General features: G+C 53.6%; 4 protein-coding genes across 4 annotated transcripts; all 4 read right to left on the bottom strand.

Annotated features, from left to right (window-relative positions):
• Positions 1–113: 113 nt before the first annotated feature.
• On the bottom strand, positions 114–1,749 carry BDP81DRAFT_492806 (uncharacterized protein). The gene is made up of 3 exons (XM_060595338.1): positions 1,679–1,749; positions 1,328–1,548; positions 114–1,273 (listed from the first exon to the last, which is right to left on the bottom strand). Exons 2-3 carry the CDS (start codon positions 1,398–1,400, stop codon positions 321–323), a joined length of 1,026 nt encoding a protein of 341 aa, XP_060443305.1. The 5' UTR covers positions 1,401–1,548; positions 1,679–1,749; the 3' UTR covers positions 114–320.
• A 506-nt stretch (positions 1,750–2,255) lies between these two features.
• On the bottom strand, positions 2,256–3,796 carry BDP81DRAFT_431807 (40S ribosomal protein S19). The gene is made up of 4 exons (XM_060590712.1): positions 3,649–3,796; positions 3,108–3,171; positions 2,733–3,038; positions 2,256–2,673 (listed from the first exon to the last, which is right to left on the bottom strand). Exons 1-4 carry the CDS (start codon positions 3,679–3,681, stop codon positions 2,624–2,626), a joined length of 453 nt encoding a protein of 150 aa, XP_060443304.1. The 5' UTR covers positions 3,682–3,796; the 3' UTR covers positions 2,256–2,623.
• Positions 3,797–4,539: 743 nt separating this feature from the next.
• BDP81DRAFT_395970 (ZIP zinc/iron transporter) lies at positions 4,540–5,685 on the bottom strand (the record flags this gene model as incomplete). Its single annotated transcript, XM_060588131.1, has 1 exon — positions 4,540–5,685. One exon carries the CDS (start codon positions 5,683–5,685, stop codon positions 4,540–4,542), a length of 1,146 nt encoding a protein of 381 aa, XP_060443303.1.
• Positions 5,686–8,262: 2,577 nt separating this feature from the next.
• Positions 8,263–10,253, bottom strand: BDP81DRAFT_431803 (uncharacterized protein). The gene is made up of 2 exons (XM_060590711.1): positions 9,712–10,253; positions 8,263–9,633 (listed from the first exon to the last, which is right to left on the bottom strand). Exons 1-2 carry the CDS (start codon positions 9,806–9,808, stop codon positions 8,333–8,335), a joined length of 1,398 nt encoding a protein of 465 aa, XP_060443302.1. The 5' UTR covers positions 9,809–10,253; the 3' UTR covers positions 8,263–8,332.
• Between the last annotated feature and the right edge of the window lie 828 nt (positions 10,254–11,081).

Genomic DNA, 11,081 nt, shown 5'->3' with positions numbered 1-11,081 from the left:
TTGGCCGCTACTTCTGCGGGTACCTGTAGTTGAGGCAGGGGAGAGGATCCCGCGTCGGCTGTGTCATCATCAATGTTGGCTCGATCATGATGAGTGCGCTCGTCATCTGCGTGATCGAAGCCGTCAAACACAATGTCGTCTTTCTGGCCCCCGGCATCAGCAAGGTGAAGCCGAAGATCCTCCTCCTCACTGTCATAGTCGACATCGTCAATACCGGAGCTGGGAAGATTCTCCCTGTGGTTAAGTGCGCAGAGCTCGTTGTTCACCTTTCTTGCTTCGGGTTTGGGGGGAACCGAGCCATCGAGAATAACATTCTCCTCCTAAGAATGAATGGTAAACTTGATGCCCGATGCCGCTCCTAGTTTTCTGACGAATGGAAGGCATTGACCAGGACGCTTGAAAGTCCCACAGGGGCCTCGACTGAGATGAATCTCAAAGTGAGGCGCTGCGCCTTGGGTTTTGAGATGTTGACGAAGGCGATCGAGGTCTTTGAGCGAGGCGTTATGCTTCTTATCGATCTTGATGTCGAAATATTTCAGCATGGCGTATGCTACATGGGTAGCCAACTTCTTCTCGATGTGCCCCGCCCGCCAATCGCCGCAATTCTTCGCCGTCATTGGCTTTCCTCCCCCGTCGTAGAAGGTTCGCAGATTCAAGCCCAGGTGACGGGCCATGTTCTTGACGCGTTTATGCCACTTGGCGTGGTGGAGAAAGTTCTTCTTGTCTATCTCTCGATGAGGGAGGAATGACTTCCCGCTCACTGTGAGCTTCACGACGTTGAGCTGGTTATTCGCATCCCGCTGGCAAATGAAACCACAAGTCTTGATGGTAAAGGTGTACTTGACGTACTTCTCGTTGTTGGCACCATGGTACTCGATGCTGCCCATAGACTGTAGGATCCGGAAATCTGGTCCAGCCTGCCGATAGATGAAGAGGTCATCACTCGCCTCCCAGATAGCATACTCAATCTTGGCTTGCTCGGCGTTGAGACGCATTTGCCCTCGGCCGACTTCAATCAAAGCATCGAAATGCGGACGGCCCTCTACCATCCTCTTGAGGAAAAAGATCTTCTCTTTTGGTCTGTCAGAGATGACGACATGTTCGAGCACTGATGCTTCTCTCTTGATCTCGACGTGACCCTCGTTGGTGTTTGTAGACGTTGGACTTCGGGTTGCGGAAGGCGCGCGGTGCGTGCCGAGATTAAGTTGGCTTGAAGTACGAGGCTCGACGGTGGGCAACGCGACGTCACATGATCGTCGCGCCAGGGCAATAACTAGATGAGGTGTTTAGCCAGGTGCGTTCGCGTAACAAGGACAGGCTGTGTTACCAGGACTAGGAAAGCGCCGCTTCTCCCCAGTGCTGGCAGCACCTTGATTGATCGAACGGACTATATAATCCATGCCGTTCTCTTCGTTCGGTTAGTGACGCTGAGGATTTGAGACTCGGAAAGTGAAGTCTGGTGAGAAGGCTTCTGACTTCGAGATACTAAGGTTGGAACCACAGACGTTCTGGAGGCTCAAACTTCGAAAGAAGATTTCTACTTGCGCCCTTTCGTCAAGTCAGTGGCGAGAAACATGGTACACAGAAAGCTGTGAGTGGAAAAGTGAGACGCGTCGCGAACGCGATTGTTGGGAGAGCTAGACGACGGAAGGTGCGTATAGGGCATGAGAGAGCTTACCGAGGAGACCGACGAAGTGAGTGATGAAGAAACCGTGATTCGCGAAAAGGGTATGAGATGTTGAAGCAGCGATAAATCGGTCTTCCAACTGGAACGAGCCGCGGAGAGTTGAAGTTGCAGAAGATCCGTGAGTGAAGCAGAAGCGGCCAGGTCGTGTGTAAAAAAAACCCCGAGGCAGAATGGAGAAAGAGTGTAGTTGAAAGGAACGAGCTCAGTGAGCAGCTGCGACTGCTGAAATGAAACTCAAACTCGTGTTTGCGTGTAGTCGCGATGCGTTCCGGGAAAGACTGTTAAGGTAAGAAGGATATCGTAGCCTGTTGGGAAAGAGAAGGGCTGGGAAGATGTGAGACTGAAGTGAGGTGTGAATGAAGCAAAGAAGTGAATGGTAGGTGGCGCGCGGTAGTCAATCTTGAAGCATTGAATGACCGTGGACCTGGTGTTGATCGGAGAAAGAGCGTGATAAGTAGTCTAAGGTAGTCTAACTCACACGATTGATGAGTATCGGAAGGAACACTCGCTGTACAGAAGGTGTCTGAGAACGTGTGAATCACGGGTGATGGCCGGGTAGCTGAATATCGTGATGTCGGCGAGGAAGTGGATGAGCACCAGAGACGGGTTGGTGAGGTGGGTATGGAATCCAATCACGACAAGGCAGATACGCAGCAACTCACGAGGCAGCATCTCATTGGGAAGGAGCGACAGCAGTGAGACGACGTGAGGTCCGACGTGAATTCTGCGGGGCGTGTAGCACACACACTACATGTCAAGATATCGAAACACCAGGTAAAGACGGAACTTGAATTTGGGTGTGGTTCCAAATGTTGCAATCATGAAACCCGTAATCCATTTTCAGACGCCTAACCCAATGCCCATTGCCGTAGCCATGACCCGGAACCTCATTTTATTTTACCGCAAACAACTTTTAAATCGTGTTGAGGGAATAATTTACTCGTCATCCTCCTCCTCCTCAGCCTCAGCGGTGGTCTGGGCGATACCTTTGTGGTGCGTTAGCATAAGTGCTCTGAGAGAGTTGGACATGTAGATGGCAACTTACGGTCCAAATCACGCTGGCCGGACTGGGTGATGCGGCGGCCACCCTTCTCCTCGTCCTTCTCGAGGACACCGATCTTCTCAAGAGCCTGGCAGATCTTGCGGTCGACGGAGCCGGAGGCGTCAACGTGGTGGGAGGGGCGGACACCGCGGTTCTTGGCGGAGCCGTGGACCTTGCGGAGGCGGCCGACGCCGACGGTCTTGCGGACGTAGATGTGGCGGGCGACGGAGGCGGCGCGGACGTAGAACCAGTCAATGTTCTGGGGAGGGAGCTCCTTGGCGGGGCCGGTCTTGACAATATCAACCCAACCTGATGGCAGTCATTGGTTAGCGATGAGGCGTTACACAAGAAGGATATTTGTGTGGAGGTTAGACGTACCGGGGATGGGCAGCTTGCCCTGACGCTTCAAGAAAGCGGCGTACGCGTTGATGAACTTCTGCGCCTGCACCGGAGAAAAATTACCAATTAGCATGATTCCGTCATCAGAAGTCTTTCGACTCCCTCGCGCCTGCTCCGTTTCCTCAAATTGTGTATCCCTGTTCTCCCAATTGTATTCCTCGCCGACATGTCCTTGACAACTCGACGAGCCCGGCCTGCTTTGCACCTCCTGTCGGTCACTTTGTATCTCTTTTTCCTTTCCCCATGTGTCATGATCGCGACATCCGCGAGATGCACTGAGGGTCTGTTTCAACAACCTCAAAATGTGATCAGGCTTCGGGGTGTACTCGCGAGATCGTGACCGGAGTGCAGTTTGGCGCAATGGGCTTTCGAGGATGTGGCGCGGACAGTACGGTGTCATCGGAGAGTACTCTTGTGTTGATCTTGGTCGCAATTCGAGGGTTCGAAGAAATCTTGCGGTTCTTGTTTTGTGTTCGGGCTGAGAGGTCTCCAGACGGACAAGAACGTGGTGTTAACCTACATCGACATCGCGAACGTTGATTCCACCGGCCATTTTTGCGGTATTGGTTGGGTATTGGGGGGAGAAGGGTGGACTGGGTGCGGCGCTGGGCGATAAAATTTGGCGATGAGGTCGGTCGGTCGTTCAACAGGTCGAGAGGCGCAAATGCACGAAAGTTGCGATGGTAAATTTTTGGTGGTTCTCAGAGCTTGGCGCAGGGCTTTCTGCCCTGCGGGGCGGCATGTCACGTGTGTCACCCAGCCAAAATGGGGTTTTTTTCTCGACCACACCGGTCACCGGGCTGCCACCGAGCCTCTACATCAGGTCCGAACGCTGATTATCTAAGATTTCGAGTTCAAGGGCCACCCCAAGTGGGGCAAACGCTCGAGTCAATGAGGGGCTCACGCTCAGGACATTAGAGCTTCACTCTCATGACTTGATACTGTTCCGGATACATCAAAAAGATAACATCTCCTTGACTCTATGGTCACCGAAGCTTCGAGCCTCGCATCATGTTTTGGCTGTCATGACCAAGCGGCCTTATACAGTAGCATCATCAATCATAATGGTCAATAGTTATCCCATCTTGAGAAGCAGGCTAACATGCTATCACAGTGTCACCATTTGTCAATTTTCATTCAAAGCAGTTGCGATCGCATACATTCATTCTATCACTATCCCTATTATATGCCTGACCGAGAGGCGTATGCAAAACTCCTCCTAATGCAAAATCCAAAATGTCTCCGAAGGGAATATTCTCCACACCGTGCAACAAACACAGGCTCACCGACCCAGGTATCATTTTCACCCATTGCCCCTTTACCAGAATTCGTTTCCCATTTCCAGTTCTTTTTTCACCAGTTCTACATCTTCCGTTTGCACACAACGTCCGTCATGGTCAGTCCGTCACACCTAGGCCCAGTTGGCCAAGACAGCCATCACACAAGCACCGAGCGCGACACAGCCGAACGCAAAGAGCTGCACCTTGAGCGGTGAGTTTCTCATCTGCGGGTTGAACATGAACTCGTGTGCCAGCAGCTCGACCAAACCCGTGTACATCAGAATACCGGCACTGATAGAGTCGAAGATTCCGTTGACAAGAGTCTGTGTCTTGGCGCTGTTCGGCTGAGCGGCAATACCAACGGCAATAGCGATGGGAGTCGACAGGCCGTAGATGATGGCGAGAATGTGAGGCCAGTATCGGCCGTGGGAAGGCCAAGTGGCAGTGGCAAGTCGAGAGCCCAAACCGAGACCCTCGAAGAACTGGTGGAAAGTGAGAACGATGAGAAGGACGACGAGCTCGTCGCTAGTGGCGAGGACGAGTCCAATGAAGATGGAGTGGAACACGACACCGAATTCGAGGATGAAGATGGCAATCAGCTGGCCGGCGAGGCCATTGTGAGTGTCTCCCTCAGTGTGGTCACGAGCGTGGCCTAGATGATCCCTTCCACCGGGCGGGTAGCTAACGTCGTCGGGAAGTCCAGGCACCTTCTTGGGGTCTACAAAGCCAACGCCCCTCTCAGCGTCGTCGTGGGGGCAAACCTCGGTAGCGCTCGTCCCATCGGTTCCAATGTCCTTGGTCTTGTTGGTCATGCTTGAGCTGTGGCCAAGTTCGTGGTCATGGCTGCCGAATGCTGACTGGGCGACGTTGGATGCGATCATCTCAATCAGGAACATGACCATGACAGTCATCAGGCCGATGGCAAAAGCCCAGTCGTAGCTGCCCAGCATTGGCTCCAAGCACTCATTGTGCAGAGCCTCGACACCAGGTGACAGCAGATGCATCCAAGCGGTTGCGATAATGACACCGGTACCGACGTACTTGAAGATGAAGAAGGTCATCTTGGGAACGTGCATTCTGGTGGTCCTGGCCAGGAAGATGGGGAGGAAACCACCGAAAAGCGAAGCAACCATGATGATGAAGATGGAGGCGATACGCAGTCCCTTGTTGCTGAGATCGACGGCGGCGGCGCCGCACTCGTTGACGGCATCGGCACCTGAGCCATCATCCTGGCGGAGGGCGAGGAGCTTCGCTGCTGAGATTTCCAGAGGATTCATCTTTGCTGGATTCTTGCTGATTGCGTTGCAGAGATCTTGCGACGGGTGCTTGCTTTAAGGCTCTGGCCTTGGTCACCGAAAATAGGTATACACCCGGAAGGCTGTGACAGCAAGGTGGACGAGCTCGAGGTACAAACGGTGGTACAGGTTGGAGCAACGGCTTTTTGATCGACCGGAAGTATGCGTCAAGTGCCGGCGGAATGGATTCGAAGCCTGTGCGTCTCCGAGGAACTGGTTCGACCGGCGGCTAGATGCGTGTACCAAGGTCATACGACAGGCCAAAGTCGTCGGAGAGTCGCAATGAGATGGCGACAGGGAGGAACAACGATGAGCTGTAGGGCGCGGGAGAGAGGTGTGCGTGCTGGAAGATGGATCCTCGCAGGTCTTGGCTCGCAGCTTGGCGTCTTGGTAGATGGAGAGGATTGAGGCTCCAAGACAGGCGCTGGGCAGTATATATTATGCGCCGAATGCAGGGGATACTCTGATGGAATCGATGAAGAGGTGGAAATATCTTTGACGATTCTCAAAGGGGGGAAGGGTGAGTGGGCTGCGGTGGTTGCGCGGCGTACGGCGTTGCAAGATGTGTCGAGAACCCGGATGGTCGTCGGTCGCGGAGGGGGGTTAGGAGGGCATAAGAGGACGGAGGGAACCCCCGCTTAAGCAACAAGGGTGGACTCGACGAGGACGGAGGAACCACAAAAGCAAACGGGAAACCCGGCACCTTGCAGACCAAAGAAAGAGAAAAGATCTTGTTTCGGTTCTACCGTCCGGTGGTGGTTTTTTCTGTGGTTCTTTGGGATGGCGTGGCTGATCAAAGGGAGACGTCAAGGTGGATTGTTATGTGCTGATTTTCTTTGGGACTCTCGATCGATGTTCTATCGCAGGCCGTCTGATACCTAGATAGATAGGTACTAAGAAAAAGATTTACGAGATGGAATTATTGGACTATGAGGGACGAAAAGAATATCCTGACTTGCAGGGAACCCGTTTGGACAAGTCGATGGCCTCGGAGCGGACACGAAAGGCTGTCTAATCTTTAGAGTTTCGACGGTTCACTTTGTCGAAGTTGACGGTGATACCGAGCAAGAGGTACCTTTGAAGAAACGAGCTTTGCAAACTCGGAGAGAACCTGGAAAGATCCAGGAACGGTTGACCAGAGCGACACACGGGTGTCAGGCGCGGACGGCAGGCGCAGGGACGGGCACAGACGGATGCGCAAAATGGGAAAATGAGGACCTTGATGGCCAAACGTCGATGCAGATCCACTTTCGCACCTTGTTCTTACCTCACGGGTCTCTTATCAAAGACAACCCAACACCTGCTCCCCTGCAGCTTCCGCATTCATGAAACAAAGATAGAGCAGCGCAAATCGGGCAATATGTACATGATGAATGCTGTAATTGCCCTCAGCTGTATCCTCCATCATGAGCAGAATCATACAATCCGTGATCGCGAAGCATCATTGCTAAATCAGCTACGTGTACCATAAATACAAGCAGCTGTCGCCATCGTGCAAGAACGACTGGAGGTTGGCCAACGCACCTGCGCTGACTGACTATCAGAGTGAGGACCTTGATGGTTAAGCTAGTGCGGAGAACCTTGATGGCCAGCTTGCGGACCAATGAGAGGCCGAGTAAATAGGCACAAAATCTGATGGCGTGGGGCACCCGCGGCCAGCTAGCGCGACGGACCAAGGATGGTGCCAGTTGGATCCAGGAATGAGGTGGGATGTCTTGACGTCGCGAGGAATGCGCTCATTATTAGATACTCACCCAATGGTGAGTGGTATCTCTGATTTTGCTGTGTTGCTCGAAAGGGGCAAAAATACCGACACAGTTAAACCATAATTCTGAATAATGATTGGGGATCAATTCTCGTGTAATATGTTACGGCTGAATGAGTTGAGATAATCTAAGAGAAAACTGATGTTCAGCTCTCCTCCGATCTGCCACAAATCTTAGACAAGCAGGAGCACGTGTTGTGTCTGTCAAGTGCTCTGTAAAGTCTTCGATACATCTTCAAGTGTAGTACAGATGATTGTACGCCCGGTGGCACTTTGAATGCGGGTGTCTTCCATCGTTGATCACCGCAACGCCAAGAAAGCTTGGCCCAAGCCGTTTCTGCTAGTCAAGCTTCAGCCAAGCCGCTCGCTTGCTTCCGTCCATGATCTCGTCATGAAGACCCCAAAAGATCAAGGTGGGATAATTCTCGCAAGTCATCAAAGACATCGAGAGCCGACCCGACACTCGGCCGCTACTGAGTTTTGGTTGGTCCCTCCCGGCTTCCATTTCCGAGAGAACAAGCGTCACAGGCGACGTTGCATTCTCTTGTCCCTTTTCATGCAGCTACCACGGCTCTTCCGACGCCATCCTGCATCGATAGTTACGGCGTCACCTCGGGTTGCGTCCAAGGAGACCCATAGCCATGAAGCCGGTATCTGTCGAGTCCAACCTTGACAGGCGGTGGCTGCTCAGGTGCTAAGGAACTCCTACATGCAGGCGTGTCAGGATGCCGGGAACTTCTGCCACGCGCCGACTGCCTGATTCTGCGACCGAGACGTCGGGAAGAACGTCGCATCGGGGAAGATTACCGGTGGGTACGTGTAATATGGCAAAAAAAAAAAAAAAAAGGCCCAATTAACTCCATCTCATGATGAAAATTGGATTTCCACGCCCACCGTGCGGAACGGCGAGTCGAGCTTGCGCAGGTCGATGGCGCTGCCGAGACTGAACAGGAGGGACTTGACCCTCCCCTCCCACAAGACCCCAATCTTCATGTTCTGATCCAGCCGTGCCTTGATGACGCTGCCGTATTCATCCGCGCCTCTGGGTGACCCAGCCGTGCCGGCATCCGCCGCCTCCTTCGTCCCATCCACCGCAGCAGGATCGTCGTCCAGTCTCCACTCCATCTTCGCCTGAAAGCTGCGGTCTCTCGGCTTATTCTTCCGCTCCTGCTCTGGCTCTTCCACGACAAGCCTCGGCTGCAGCTTGGGAGCCTCGGGCTCCTCGTCCAGCCTCCACTCCAGCTTGGCCTGGAAACTGCGGTCCTTTTTGACAAAGCTCTCGGCCGAGAGAGCGGGCTCGAGGTTGCGGGTCAAGTTCTTACGCCACAGCTCCATGCCCACGGACCAATCGCTCTCGTAGCTATACACGTTGAAGTCCATCCTCGTCGCGAGACTGCAGTGCTTGCCGGCCACCACCGCGTAGCTAGCGCTGATATTGCCCATCAGGGGGTTGATCGTCATCGTCGCCGTCAGAGGGGTGCCGCGGTGCTCCGGGAGCGTCGCAAAGCGCCCGCCGAAACTGACGCCGCCAGACTTGTTAAGCAGGCCGTAGTAGATCTCTCCACCGGCGCTGAAGCGTCCGTAGATTCGTTCTTTCGCTTCGTCCGTGGGTCCGCCCAGCTTCCCGCCAGCTCGTAGAGCTTGTATATCTTCTGTGTCACCACCGAAGTTGTATGCGCCTCTGAAACCCAGCAGACCACCATCAGACGAGCCCAGACCTTCGATGGCGTACCTGCCGACGTCGTACTGAGCCATTCCCAGGACCGTGCCTCCGTTGCGCAGAAACTTTCCCGAGACGGCGCTGAGCTGGAGTTGCAGCGCGGGGGATATCCTCTTGACGACTAGGGCCTCGAGCATAGACTCGGGGAGGTACAGGCGGCCGTATAGCAGGGAGGCGGCGGCCGGACTAAGGAGGGGGTATGGCTTCCAGTCGGTTCGGGGTGGGAGGTCGGCGAGCGGTCGGTAGGAGCGCAGCAGCGCCGGCAGCGGTATGGCATCGGATTGCGGGGTGAGGTGCGCGCGGAGGGGCACGGAGGAGTAGAGGTAGGAGATGGAGCCGTCGACTACACCTACGGAGCCGAGTTGGTATGATGTCGCAAAGTGAGGGGTCGCGAGAGAGGAGAGTGTGAGGCGTAGGCCCTGCGGTGTTGGGAAGTTGAGGAGTGCTGCCGATGCCGTAATGTGTCAGTGTTTGTCAAACGTGGAGTATCGCGAATGAGCCCTGCGCCATTCATCAAGCCTACCATCTGCAGTTGCGTTGAGCGTCGAGTACGAGTTGTCGCGGTTCCAGCCGGTGGCGTCGTAGAACGCGCTCTGCACGTAGCTCATGAACTCGCGCATGGTGGGCGGATGTTCAAGGTTGCCTCACAAGGCAACGTGCTCGCGACTTGCTATTGTTGCCGGGACATTTGCTTGAGAGCGCCGTGGGGTGTTTCGCGGATTGATGCCGGATGTAGCTCCCATGTCGGCTGCTTTGATTCCGGGTAAGTTCTGGCATCACCGGCCCCTCGGAGCGGGTCCGGAGCTTTTCGATTACATAACCAGGTTTTTCTTCGGTGCCCGGGAAGTATCTTACTTCAGCAATCAGCTCAAGGACAAAAGGTAGCTCGTAACAACTTCGCTGAGTGGTAATTGGATGCCGATTAAGGCACAATATTTGGATTTCAATGTCTTGTTTGCCGTGGTCAGGGGGGATGTTCAAGAACAAGCCAGTATCATGTCTTCCTTGGTCCACCTTATCTGCGAGCAGCTCCATGTGCGAAAAGGATTGAAAGGCCGCGCCCCGATTGGTGGCCTTGACCGTCAACTCCATAAACAGGACCTTGTCACCTTACTGCTGCTGGCGATATGGATAAGATGGGCTTGCATTGACACCCGATCATGTGAGGGAGTCCCGTATCTTGTGAGACAGTCCGCCACGACCTCTTCTGTCCCGTGAATTACCTCAAGACTAAGATCGCCTGCTTTTACCCGAATTATCAAACGACCAACTTTAAAGATTTCGGCATACAATCGCGAGCAGGGGTGATTTACTTCGTTGAATTTCTCACAAATCAATTCGAGAGACATACGCATCAACAGCTCTCTGATGCAGCGTAGGCATCAACATTCTTTGGGCAGATTTCTTATTCGGAATAACGAGCTCAATCCTTCGGAGATTCAAAGTAATGCTGGTCAGCATCTTCACGTCGAAATGCTAATGATTCGATGCATCACACGCCCGAGGTTCGTCTTTCACGTGCAGCGTGCCTCCCATACCGCATGCTTGGGAATCTATCTCACCTCATCCGGCTTAGTTCCTAGAGAGGAGGCACAGCACAGTGGATTGTTATGTACTCTTGGCGAAATATTCACTCTCATGGGCCTGGAAGTGACGGCCATGTCCGTGGTAGAGAGTGTTTTGCCCCGGTCCTAGGTTGTGCAGGATCGAAAGCCATCTAACGAGGTGTGGATCTTGGTATTGTCGGTTCATAACCATGATTGAACAGAAGACGCGTCCTGACCAATGAAAAGTAACGTTTGGCCGATAACCAATTTGTCTGCGGAAGAAGCGGGGCTGAATCATTGCTTCGGCTCGTCGAGAGTAACTCGGCTTCGATCGTGTCTTCAGCAT

This window comes from Colletotrichum phormii (assembly GCF_030913505.1).
Source record: "Colletotrichum phormii strain CBS 102054 chromosome Unknown BDP81scaffold_14, whole genome shotgun sequence".
NCBI classification, from domain to species: Eukaryota; Fungi; Ascomycota; class Sordariomycetes; order Glomerellales; family Glomerellaceae; genus Colletotrichum; species Colletotrichum phormii.
Note: the sequence above shows the minus strand (reverse complement) of the source record. Positions and strands in the feature narration are given on the sequence as shown.

What these genes read in the sequence shown, in the direction of transcription:
- BDP81DRAFT_492806 (XM_060595338.1), bottom strand. Translation starts at nt 1,400, where the DNA reads ATGGATTATATAGTCCGTTCGATCAATCAAGGTGCTGCCAGCACTGGG. An exon ending in GCGGCGCTTTCCTAGTCCTG is followed by an intron (nt 1,274 to 1,327) that starts GTAACACAGCCT and finishes CACCTCATCTAG; the next exon opens with TTATTGCCCTGGCGCGACGA.
- BDP81DRAFT_431807 (XM_060590712.1), bottom strand. Translation starts at nt 3,681, where the DNA reads ATGGCCGGTGGAATCAACGTTCGCGATGTCGAT. An exon ending in TCAACGTTCGCGATGTCGAT is followed by an intron (nt 3,172 to 3,648) that starts GTAGGTTAACAC and finishes TCTCCGGTGCAG; the next exon opens with GCGCAGAAGTTCATCAACGC. An exon ending in CGGCCAGCGTGATTTGGACC is followed by an intron (nt 2,674 to 2,732) that starts GTAAGTTGCCAT and finishes CGCACCACAAAG; the next exon opens with GTATCGCCCAGACCACCGCT.
- BDP81DRAFT_431803 (XM_060590711.1), bottom strand. Translation starts at nt 9,808, where the DNA reads ATGCGCGAGTTCATGAGCTACGTGCAGAGCGCGTTCTACGACGCCACC. An exon ending in GCTCAACGCAACTGCAGATG is followed by an intron (nt 9,634 to 9,711) that starts GTAGGCTTGATG and finishes CGGCATCGGCAG; the next exon opens with CACTCCTCAACTTCCCAACA.